The sequence below is a fragment of the Aotus nancymaae genome, unplaced genomic scaffold (genome assembly GCF_030222135.1).
Source record: "Aotus nancymaae isolate 86718 unplaced genomic scaffold, 86718_ANA_hifiasm-v0.15.2.pri h1tg000067l, whole genome shotgun sequence".
Taxonomy (NCBI): domain Eukaryota; kingdom Metazoa; phylum Chordata; class Mammalia; order Primates; family Aotidae; genus Aotus; species Aotus nancymaae.
Genome location: NW_026988482.1, coordinates 28,429,956 through 28,442,660, shown reverse-complemented (window position 1 = coordinate 28,442,660; position 12,705 = coordinate 28,429,956). Strand labels below are relative to the sequence as shown.

The window sequence follows — 12,705 nt, the reverse complement described above, 5'->3', positions numbered from 1 at the left end:
AGGTCGAGTGCAAGCCTGGGGCAGTGCTGGCTTCAGGGTGCCAGGGCTCAGGGCTGTAAAGTAACTTTCTGGGCTCTGAAGCTCATGCGTGGCTGAGCTTTGTGGTAGGACTACCTGAGCCTTGCCCACAGCTACCTTTCTAGCTCTTGGCCTACCCTGGGAAAGAAGCTACCCCGGCCAAGAGCTAGAAAGAAAACATGTGCGCACACCAAGATGTGGTGAGGAAGCAAGTGCCGCTGGGGGCCCTGGGCGAAGGGTCCTTTCAGGAAGCTTCCTCTTTACTCCAGTCGTGCGAGTCTGTAGGCAGATGTGTCACAAGTACGGACACTTCGGGAATGGTGTGTAAGCATTTTCTTCTGGGTGTGATCCTTTTGCAGCTCAACTCCACCGAAGTAAGAAAATGTGTTGTGCAATTGGCCACATGCTCAAAATTACATGGAATTCTGTCTTGTGTTATAAAGCAATCAGTTTTCTAACCACAAAGTTTAGCAGACTTTTCAATAGCAGTCTTTGACTTTTTTTTTAGAAAGAGTCTGGCTGTATCACCCAGGCTGGAGAGCAGTGACGCAATCTGGGCTTACTGCAAATTCTGACTCCCGGGTGCAAGAGATTCTCCTGCCTCAGCCTCCTGAGTAGCTGGGATTACAGGTGCCCACCACCACACCTGGCTAATTTTTTTGTTTTTTTAGTAGAGATGGGGTTTAGCCATGTTGGCCAGGTTGGTTTTTAACCTGACCTCAAGTGATCCACCCACCTTGGCCTCCCAAAGTGCTGGGATTACAGGTGCAAGCCACTGCACCCCACCAATCTTTGACTACTGATTTGAGAATTTGAAATGAGAATTATTAGCTGATGCTACAAAGGATTGTGGCAATGAAAGCCACCAGCCATAACCAGTAAGACGTGGTGGCCCCTGTGTTTCTTACTTCTCTCTCTGCTTGATCTACTCACTTTACTGGCATTGGGGGTGGGGGTTTTGAGTTGACCAAAGCCTGCTTCCCACACAGTGGCAGTACAGGGACCAGGTGTCCATCACCAAGGCCAGCTGGCCAGATGGAAGGTGTGGCTTGGTGGGGCTGCCCAGTACCACCGGAGGGTGCATGTCACATGAGTTTTTTCCTCTTGACTGTAAGGTAGACCAGGCAAAAGTTGCTTCTTGTGCATGGCAGTTGGCAAAGCCACATCCTCCTCTTCTAGTCCAAGTGATGGACTGGACGTGGCCACAGTTGGTTTCAGGAAACAGAGTGGGCTGGGTGTGTAGGCACCCCGAGTCAAAAGGGAAGCCTCAGATGCCACCTCACCAACTTCGGAACCCAGACATGGCAGGGAGGACTCCAACCCCAACACACAGAAATGAACACACGTGTTATCCTGTCTTTCCCTGTTCCCATTCCTGCCCACCTTCCATCCTGCCAATGCCAGGCAGCTGCTTCCCTAGAACTGCTGCAGCACGCCAGTCAGTCTGCCCACCCACTCAGCCTGCTGGTCTGAGAGGGCACTACGCTAGCAGCTTAGGAGTCCCTGCCCTCAAGGAGTTCCCTCTGGGTAGCAGGCCCCTCCCTCATGTGGGGAGGGTGGGAGCATCAAAGGGAGGTGTTGGAGCGGAGTTGTGATGCGGGGTGGGGTTTTTGAATGATTGGGGACGGAAGAGTAAGTGACCTGCCGCCACCTAAGGAAGGAGTCCGTCTTCACTCCTGCAGGGTAGACTCTGTGCCTCCTGGTGAAGCTCCTGTGTTGCCTCTTGATCTTGTTGATTTTAATTAGTCATTTACTGCAGTTCTTTAGTAAAACTACACAACAACACACACACATGTGCTTGTCATCTACATCAAGAAATAAAATGTGACCAGTGCAAGTGAAAACCCCCAGGAACGCCTCCCTGCTCAGAGGTGACTACTGTCCTTAAGTTCCTTTATACCTTTCTCCCTCATAGGTTTGATTTACTTAACAAAATCCAGAATTCAGTTGCATGTAGGATTTTGTTGGCGATTTAACCACTTTAAGCATAATTCAGTGGCATTAAGTATATTCACAGTGTTGTACGCCCATCACCACCACTATCCGTTTCCAATTCTTTTTTTGCATCACCTCAAACAGAAGCTCTGTTCCCCCAAAGAGTAATTCCTTGTTTTCCTTCCTCTCATCCCCTGGTAACCTCTAATCTATTTTCTGTTTCTATGAATTTGCCTGTTCTAGGTAACTCATGTAAGAGGAATCACACAATATTTGTCCTTTGGTGTCTGGCTTATTTCACTTAGCATAATGCTTTCAAGGTCCAGCCATGTTGTAGCATGTGCCAGAATTTCATTCCTTTCTAAGGCTGAATAACATACCGTTGTATGTTCATACCACATTTTGTTTATCCACTCATCTGTTGATAGACATTGGAGTTGTTTCCACCTTTTTGCTGTTGTGAATAATGATGCTGTAAACATTGGTGTAAGAGTATCTGTTCAAGTTTCTGCTTTCAGGTTTTTAGAGTATATACCTAGGAGTGGAATGACTGGACCTCATGGTCTGTGTTTAGGAGCTGCTAACCCGTCTTCTACAGACTTTACAGAGTTTTACATTCCTACTGGCAGTGTGCAAGGGTTTCCATTTCTCCATATCCTCATCAGCAATTGTTTTTCTTTCCTGTTTGTTTTTATTATAGCCATCCTGGTGGGTTTGAAGTGGTATTTCACTGTGATTTTGATTTATATTTTCCTAATGACTAGTGTCGTTGAGCGTCTTTTTATGTGTTTATTGGCCATTTGTGTTTCTTTCTTAGAGAAATGTCTATTCAAGTCCTTTGGCCATTTTCTATTTGGTTTTTTTGTTGTTGAGTTATAGTTTTTGACAAATTCTAGATATTAATGTCATCAGATATATGATTTGCAAATATTTTCTCTTTTGTATGGGTTGTCATTTCATTCTTGATTGTGCCCTTTGATGCAGTAAAGTGTTTATTTTACCTATTCTAATTTCACTAATTGGAGTCTTTTTTTTTTTTAATTTTTCTTAGTCAATCTAGCTAAGTCAGTCTAGCTAAAGGTTTGTCATTTTTATTTTTTCCCCCAAAGACCTAACTTTGGCTTCTTTGATTCTATTGTTTTTCTATTTTCTGTTTTATTTGTCTTCACTCTAATCTTTATTTCTTTCATCTGCTAGCTTTTGGTTAAGTTTGTTCTTTTTCTTTTTTTTTAATGGAGGCTTTCTTGAGTGTTGTGATCGAAGCTGTGTCTGTATTAGAGGGCACCCCAAGCCCAGGAACGCTGTGCTTCTTGCAGACTCTCAGAGGTACCGCCTTGGTGGTCTTGGATAAGATTTGGAAGAATTTGGAAGAATTCTTTGAATTACCAGGCAGAGACTCTTGTTCTCTTCCCTTACTTTTTCACAAATAAATGGAGTCTCTCTCTGCGTTGAGCTGCCTGGAGCTACAGGTACAGTGACACAAGCACCACTGTGGCCACGACCACAGCGACTGCGCTGGGTCAGACCTGAAGCCAGTGGAGGACTGGGTCTCGCCCAAGGCATGCTGTAACCACTACATGGCTACCGCCTGTGTTTACACAAGGCCCTGGGGCTCTACTGTCAGCCAGCAGTGAAGCCAGACAGGCTTGTGGCCTTCCCTTCAGGGTGGCAAGTTTCACCCCCCGCCCCCCAGGCAGGTCTAGAGATGCTGTCCGGGAGCCAGGGACTGGAGTCAAAAACCTTAGAAACCTACTTTGTGTTCTATTGTACTGCGGCTGAGCTGGCACTCACACAGGGTGACACAGTCCTCTCTACTGCTCCCTTTCCTTTCCGCAGGCAGAGGAGCCTCACATCATGGCCACCACCACAGACCTACTGGGAGTACTGTCCGGATACCACTGGTATTCACTTAAGGCTCAAGGGCTCTCAGCCAGCTTGTGGTGAATGCTGCCAGGCCTGAGACTCACCCTTCAGAAGAGTGGGTTCCCCTCTGACCCAGGGTTGGTCCGGAAAGGCCATTTAAGAGCTAAGGCCTGGAATCAGGGAACCCAAGAGCCCTCCTGGTGCTCTCCTCCACCGTGGCCAAGCTGGTGCCTGATTTTTGGTTGCTACGAAATTGTTCCCTTTATGTAGCTAGTTGTCAAACTTGGTGTTCCTGTGGGGATGGGGGGCAAGGGGGCGATTGATGGGGCCCTCTCTTTGCCATCTTGCTCTTCCCCTCCCTGATTTCAGTCTTGTAAGATGTATTAAAACCTGTTTCATTGCCTAACATATGGTCTTTCCTGGAGAATGTTCCATGTGCACTTGGAAAAAGTGTGGATTCTCTTGTTGTAGTGAATGTTTTGTATATATCTGTCAGGTCTCCAACTGGTTTATAGTGTTATTCAAGTCCTCTTTCCTCTATTTCCTGATTGATCTTCTGTCTGGCCTTTATCCATTATTGAAATCTGAGTTTTGAAATCTCCAGTTATTGTTGTAGGACTGTTTATTTCTCCCTTCAAATCTCTCATTGTTTGCTTCATATATTTTGGGACCCCGATATTTGGTGCACATATGAATGCGTGTTTTAAAACTTCACATATATGCATATATATGTGACTACATATACATACATATATATAGTGTCTCATTCAGGCCACAACCTCCTGTAATTTTCCTTTTGTGTGCTGAATATATTTTTAGGGTTCATTCACATGATGTGAGGTGCTATGTTTCCTTCATTTTCACAGCTGTGTGGGGTTTCTTTGTATGACCAACTGAACTACAACTTTTTCTATGTCCTTTGTATTTCCATATACCTTTTGAAATCAGCATTTCAATTTCCACACACACACACACACACACACACACACACACACACACAAAAGCCTGCTGAGGTTGGCATTGCATCGAATCTATAAATCAATTTGGGGAAAATTGACATCATAACAACATTGGGTCTTCCTGTTCATGGTATTTATTTAGGTCATCTTTAACTTCTGTCAGTATTTTGTAGTTTTAAGTAAATAGGTCCTGTGTATATTTTATCACTAAGCATGCCATATTTCCTGATGCTCTTGTAAGTGGTATTGTTTTGTCTTGTGGTTGCCCATGGAGGGTGGGATCAGCCCCCCACCACCCAAAGTTGGTTTGAAAGTTGAGACTAAAGACATCACACACGCACCAAGTGGCCACAATAAGGTTTACTGCTCATATAACGGAGCTTCATAGGGAGAGCAGGGCAAGCACCTCAGGCTGGTCTGCCATGGCTGGTCTGTGAAGGAAAGGGCAAGTGTTCCTGGTTTCTGTTATGGTTAGGGAGTGGAGTCGAGGTGACAATCCCACACATGAATTGGATTTGTATGACTCGAACCTCCCCATTGATACTTGGGGCAAGAACGCCAGGGCTTTTTTATTCACTTGCCCAGCTATGGGGCAAGAGGGGAAGAGGGAGGGGTGGAGCGTGAAAGTAGTCAGTAGTCACACATCAAAAATGGAGTCAGGCTCTATTATATTTTAAAAATACTTCTTAAAAAGACAGTTTTAGGCTCACAGCAAAATTGAGAGGAAGGTGAAGAGATTTCCCATATAGGCTTTGCCCCCACATATACATAATCCTCCCATTAACCAACATCCTCCCACCAAAGTGGTATATTCATTACAACTGACAAACCTATATTGGCACATCATTATCACCTAAAGCCCATAGTTTACATTAGGGTTTACTCTTGATATTGTACATTCTATAGGTTTGGACAAATGTATAATGACCTTTATCTACCACTATACAGAAAACAGAGTAGTTTCCTGCCCTAAAAATCCTCTGTGGTCTGCCTGTTTATCCCTCTCCCAACTCCTGACAACCACTGATCATTTTACTGTCTCCATAGTTTTGCCTTTTCCAGGATGTAATATCTTTGAACTCATGTGGTTTGTAGCCTTTTCTAATTGGCTTCTTTCACTTAGTAATATGCTTTTAAGTTTCTTCCTTGTTTTTTCATGGTTTCCTGGCTCATTTCTTTTTAGCACTAAATGATATTCCATTGACTGGATGTACCACAGTTTATCTGTTCACCTACTGAAGGATGTCTTGGTTGCTTCCAGCTTTGGGCAATTATGAATAAAACTGCTATAAATATTTATTTCCTGGTTTTTGTGTGGACATATTTTTCAGCTCTTTTGGGTAGATACCAAGGAACACAGTTGCTGGATCACATGGTAAAAGTGTGTTGATTTGTACAAGAAATCACCAAACTGTCTTCCAAAGTGGCTGTACTATTTAGCATTCCCACCGCCAACGAATGAAAGTTCCTGTTGCTTCCCATCCCTGTCAGCATTTAATGTTGTCAGTGTCTGGATTTTGGCCATTCTAATATGTATGTAGCAATGTCTCACTGTTTTAATTTGCCTTTTCCTGATGACACAGGATGTGGGGCATCTTCTCATGTGCATCTTTGACATCTGCCTGTCTTTTTTGGTAGGTGTCTTTTAAGGTCTTTGGGCCATCCTTTAATCAGGTTGCTATTGAGTTTTAAGAATATATTTATTTGTATATTTACATAGTAATCCTTTATAAGATGTATCTTTTGCCAAGATTTATTCCTAGTCTGTGACTTGTCTTTTAATTCTCTTGATAGTGTCTTTAGCAAAGTAGAAAACACACATTTGATTGAAGTCCAGCTTGTCAATTCTTTCTTTCGTGTACTGTGCCTTTGGTGTTGTAATATAAAAAGTTATCATCAAACCCAAGGTCATCTAGGTGTTCTTTCTCCTGTGCTATCTTCTAGGATTTTTATAGTTTTATATTTTACATTTAGGTCTGTGATCCATTTTGAGTTAATTTTTATGCAGGGCATAAGGTCTTTGTCTGTATTTACTTTGTGTGTGTGTGTGTGTGTCCAGTTATTCCAGCTCCCTTTGTTGGAAAAACTTCCTTGCTCTATTGTGCTGTCTTTGCTGGTTTGTCAAACATCAGTTGACTATATTTATATGGGTCTATTTCTGGGCTTTCTGTTCTGTTCCGTGGATCTATTCACCAATAAGACATTGTTTTGTTTACTGTAGCTCTATAGTAAATCTTGAAGTTGGGTAGTGTCAGTCCTCCAACTTTGCTCTTCACTTTGAGTATTATGTTGGACATTCTGGGTCTTTTGCCTCTCCATATATACTTTGAACCAGTTTGTTAATATCTACAAAATAACTTGCTGTGGTTTTGACTGGGACTGCATTGAATTTGTAGATCAGGTTGAGAAGAACTGACATCTTGACAATATTGAGCCTTCCTATTCACAAACATAAAATATCTCTCCATTATTTAGTTTTTAAATGTCATCAGAGTTTCATAGATTTCCTCATATAGATCTCATGCATATTTTGTTAGATTTATACCTAAGTATTTCTTTGGGGTGCTTATCTGTTTAGAGACAGGGTCTTGCTGTCACATAGGCTGAGGTGCAGTAGTCCAGGCTGGAGTGTGGTGGCTCAATTATAGCTCTCTGCAGCCTCAAGCCATCTTTCCAAGTAGCTAGGACTACAGGTATGTACCACCATGCCCAACTAATTTATTTTTTATTAGTTACTTATTTTTGTAGGGATGGTGTATTTAGTCTGTTCTCTCACTGCTATAAAGAACTATCTGAGACTAGGTAATTTATAAGAAAAGAGGTTTAATTGGCTCATGGTTCTACAAGCTCTACAGGAAACATGCTGGGGAGGCCTCAGGAAACTTACAATCATGGCAGAATGGGAAGGGGAAGCAGGCATGTCTTACATGGCTGGAGCAGGAGGAAGAAAGAGAGGAGGGGGAGGTGCTATGCACTTTTAAACAACCAGATCTCGTGAGAATTCACTCAATATCATGAGAACAGTAAGAGGGAAGTCTGCCCCCATGATCCAGTCACCTCCTCCAATATTGGTGATTACAATTCGACATGAGATTTGGACAGGGACTCAAACCCAAACCGTATCAGATGGGGTCTTGCTGTTGCCCAGGCTGGTCTCAAATCCTGGCCTCGTGATCCCCTCACCTCAGCCTCCCAAAGTGTTGGTGTTATATGAGCCACTGTGCCCAGCCTGGGATGCTAATTTAAATGGCATTGTGTTTTTAATTTCAAATTCCACTTGTTTGTTGCTAGTATGTAGGAAAGCAATTGGCTTTTATATATTAACCTTGTATCCTGAAACCTTGTTATAATTGCTTATTAATTCAGGAATTGTTTATTCTTTTAGATTTTCTACGTAAATAATCATGTTATTAGCAAACAAAGACAGTTTAATTTCTTCCTTCCCAATCTGTATACCTTTTATTTCCTTTTCTTGTCTTATTGCATTAGATAGGACTTTTCCAGTACAGTACTGAAAAGGAGTGGTTCAGAGGACATCCTTGCCTTGTTCCTGGTGTGAGTGGGAAAGCTTTGAGTTTTCCACTGCCAGGTATGATGTTAGTTGTAGGGTTTTTATAGATATTCTTTACCAAGTTGAGGAAGTTTCCTTCTACTCTTGGTTTACTAAGAGTTTCTGTCATTGATGGATGTTAAATTTTGTCAAATGCTTTTTCCGTATCTATTAATATGATCATGTGAGTTTTCTTTTTCAGCTTGTTGATGTGATAGATTACATTAACTCATTTTTGAATGTTGAACCACTCTTGCATACCTGAGATAAAGCCTACTTGGTTGTGGTATAGAATTATTTCTGTACATACTTTGATTCAATTTTCTAATATTTTTATCTATGTTAATGAAAGATAATGGCCTGTAGTTTGTTTTTAATTGTAATGTCTTTGTCTGGTTTTGATATTAGGATCGTGCTAGCCTCACAGAATGAGTCAGGAAGTAATTCTTCTGTTTCTGTCTTCTAGAAGAGACTGTAGAGTACTGATATAATTTTTTCCTTAAATGTTTGATAGAAATTACTAGTGAGCTTTGTCAAGCTTGGTGCTTTCTCGATTATTGATTCAATTTCTTTAATAGATATTAGCTTATTCGGAGTGTCTGTTTCTTCTTATGTGAGTTTGACAGCTTGTATTTTTCAAGTAATTAGTCCATTTCATCTAAATTATCTACTTTATAAAGATGTATTTCCTGGTTATAGATAATTTTTCAATTTCAGTAAACTAGTAGAGGTTCTTTTTTCTTTCAGTATTTAAAGTTGTCACTCCATTATCTTCTGGATTGCATGTTTTCTGAGAAGTTTGCTGTCACTGTTACATTGATCCCTCTGCATATGTTTCTTTTTATCTGGCTACTTAATGATTTTCTCTTTATTTTGGAGTTTCAGCAACTTAACTGTGATGTACTTAGATGTATTTTTCTTTGTACTAATCCTGCGTGGGATGCTCTAAGCTTCTTGAATCCATAGTGTTTTGTCTTGCACTACTTTTGGGTAGGTCTCAGCAGTTCTCTCTTCAAATACTTTTCCTCCCTTGTTCTCTGTTCTTTCCCCCGGCCCTCCTTCCCCACTATTTCCTTCTCAGACTCCAGTCATCCATACTTTAGTTTGATATTGTCCCAGAATTGTTGGTTGTTTTTTCTCTCTCTCTTCCCCTCTTTCACTCTTTCTTCTCTTTATATTTCCAGATTGTTTTCTCTGCTGTATCCAATTAAAAATTGTTCATCTCTAACATCATATTTTTTCTTGCATTTCAGTTTTTTTTTTATAGTTTTCAATGTTTGGCTGAAATTTCCCATCTGTTCAGTATGTTGTCCACCTTTTCAACTGTAGCTTTATAATGTTCACCTTGGTTATTGTGAAGTCTTTGTTTGATGGGTTCTAACATCTGGATACATTACTCCTTGGTCTGTTTCTGTTGACTACTTTATCTCTTGATAAGGAGCCATTTATTTGCCTTGCTTTTTTGTATCCTAATTTTTTTATTGAATGCTAGACCTTGTGTGTAATGAGATAGTGGAGACTGAGGTAAATAGTATGCCTAGCAAAGAGCCTGCCTTTCATTCTGTTGGGTTGTTAGTGTAGAGTGTTGTTGGGTGGGGCGTGGTGTGGGGCCTGGAGCTCCGAAGAGTACTTCTCAGTGTTCCAGCAGTCTCAGACACAGGATTCAGGAGGCTCCGCCACCTCTATCTCCTGTGCCTGTGCAATGCAGGAGGAGGAGGATAGAGCCTCTGCACTCCAGTGGTAGGCTGTTGTTACTTGGTGCAGGGCTTGTGGAAGGGGTGGTGGGATTTATCAGGGTTTCCTTGTGTTTCAGCCTCAGTCTTGGGCAGGCCTTGTTGGTCTGAGCCTCATGGGTGGGGCGTTATCAGGTGTTCTTTTTAGTGGAGGTTTTCATGGCATATCCTGTTTTTTTCTTCTACCTCTGTACACTATGTGGAGATTGATTTGAACATTGTTAGGAAAGGGCCCTTTGAAAGCTATTGCCATTTTTGTGTTAAGATGCTAGCATTCTACAGAGTGATCTTTGAAGAGTGTAGCTCTGACCCTGACCCTGCTTAAAACCCCTCTACCCCATGGCCCCTTCAGGTCAGTCTTTGAGCTCTGCAGTCTCCTGCCTCTCATGCTGATCTTCCTTCAGTTATTTGAGTGTTGTCCTTCTCCCAAGCCTAAACCATCAGTTTTGAGAGTAGATGTCTTTCTGTGTATTGCTAGAGGAACTGGGTGGGGCAGGAAATAGCACTAGCACGAGGTAGGGGCCGAGCCTGCTGTCTTGAACGGATGAGAACAAGTACCCTGTTTTCTCTCTCCCTTGGAAAGCCCTTTGCTCCCCTGCGTTCCGGCAGGTGGACTCCAGCCCAGTCTCCAGGTTCACGCACACACAGCACAGGGAAGCATTTTACCTCTCAATTGGGGGAGGGGTTTTTGCTGCCCCACCCACCATCCTGTGTCTGTCCATCCTGGCACATACAAAACAGTTCTGAAAATCCTGTGTGCCCCTCACTTCCTCCTCCTCGTTTCTTTAAGCAGCCACCGTCGGGCTGGGCTTGCTGCACCCTGCCCTGGCAGGCCGTTGGTGAGCATGCCTTGGAGCTTTGCCACACCGGTGTGGCTGCCCCAGCTTGGGACCGATTCTGCACGTGCATGCCGATTTAAGATTTTTAAAGCTCCTTTTCCTATTTTAGGGAGAATTGAGTCATCGCATTCCCCTCCGTAGATCAGAGGACTTGGGCTAGATAGAAGCATGTGGTGTCTCCTACGAGGCTTGGGCCGGCCCAGAGCCCTGGCACTGGGAGCCATGGGGCGGCAGCACCCCCCGGGTGCCCGGACCCTGGCCAGCGCGGGCTCCGAGATCCGGGACGAGTACAGCTACGTGGTGGTGGGTGCGGGCTCGGCGGGCTGCGTGCTGGCCGGGAGGCTCACGGAGGACCCCGCCGAGCGCGTGCTGCTGCTGGAGGCAGGGCCCAAGGACCTCCGCGCGGGGAGCAAGCGGCTCTCGTGGAAGATCCACATGCCCGCGGCCCTGGTGGCCAACCTGTGCGACGACAGGTACAACTGGTGCTACCACACGGAGGCGCAGCCGGGCCTGGACGGGCGCGTGTTGTACTGGCCGCGCGGCCGCGTCTGGGGTGGCTCCTCTTCCCTCAACGCCATGGTCTACGTCCGCGGGCACGCCGAGGACTACGAGCGCTGGCAGCGCCAGGGCGCCCTCGGCTGGGACTACGCGCACTGCCTGCCCTACTTCCGCAAGGCGCAGGGCCACGAGCTGGGCGCCAACCTGTACCGGGGCGCCGATGGTCCGCTGCGGGTGTCCCGGGGCAAGACCAACCACCCGCTGCACCGCGCGTTCCTGGAGGCAACGCAGCAGGCTGGCTACCCGCTCACCGAGGACATGAACGGCTTCCAGCAGGAGGGCTTCGGCTGGATGGACATGACCATCCATGAAGGTGTGGCCTCCCTTCCCATCCACCTGTCTTTTCTCTTTTTAAAAGCACTGCTCCCTACCCCAGCTCCCGCCCGTGTCGGCCTAAGCTCTGGGCTCCTGGTTCCAGCATGGTCAGGAGGCATGGGCACACTGAGCCTGGCATGAGCAGGAAGGGATGTGGCTCAGTACACCCCAGCAGAATACAACCCAGAGCCGTGAGTGATACACGATGGTGACCTTGGTGTTCTCTGCACCTCTGGTCCCCGTTTGTGTGGATAATGGAGAATCAGCTCTCTGGACAGACAGCCCAAAGTCCTCTAGGGACTTGCAGATGGGGAAACTGAGGCACACTGAGTGGTGAAAGGCCTTGCTCAGAGGCAAGCCAGGGCTGACCCAGGGCTCCTGCCTGCCTCTTTAAGGCTCTCAGCCCTCTGGCCGTGCTCCTGGTCTCTCTGTCTTCCTGTTTGAGGGTGAAGGGTACTTTTCCACCTGTGTCCAGGGCACCCCAGGCAGCTATGGACTTCTGTAGAGCAGGTTCTTTCTGTCCCAGCTTCAAAGGCAGGTCTTGCAGTCAGAGCTGGGCATATCCACTCTTTCCCAGCTCATTCCTCCTGCCCAGGTACCAGGCGAGGGCGGGGCCATGCCTGACTACCTCACTCCATCCTACAGGCAAACGGTGGAGCACGGCCTGTGCCTACCTGCACCCAGCACTGAGCCGCACCAACCTCAAGGCCGAGGCCCAGACGCTTGTGAGCAGGGTGCTATTTGAGGGTACCCGTGCAGTGGGCGTGGACTATGTCAAGAATGGGCAGAGCTGCAGGGTGAGTGGACTGCAGCTGGGGTCCTGGCAGAAGGGAGTGGGGAGTGACCCTGGTGGTTCAGCTCAGAGGGGGCAGGACTCACGCCCTCACCCCCAGCCCTGTATGCTCGTACCCGTGATGGGGGAGTGAGCAGCTGGT

The 12,705-nt window shown here is 45.4% G+C and overlaps 1 protein-coding gene across 7 annotated transcripts in view; it reads left to right on the top strand.

Annotated features, from left to right (window-relative positions):
• CHDH (choline dehydrogenase) overlaps positions 1-12,705 on the top strand; it is a 29,776-nt gene that overhangs the window by 11,036 nt on the left and 6,035 nt on the right. For 6 of the 7 annotated variants that reach the window (XM_064367207.1, XM_064367206.1, XM_012460754.2 and 3 more), the window contains 2 exons: positions 11,007-11,768; positions 12,416-12,567. In XM_064367207.1, the coding sequence (XP_064223277.1) occupies positions 11,066-11,768; positions 12,416-12,567 (855 nt within the window). In that variant the 5' untranslated portion in view covers positions 11,007-11,065. Of the gene's footprint in view, positions 1-6,804; positions 11,769-12,415; positions 12,568-12,705 lie in introns of those variants that run through there. The other variant, XM_064367209.1, reaches the window with a different exon arrangement.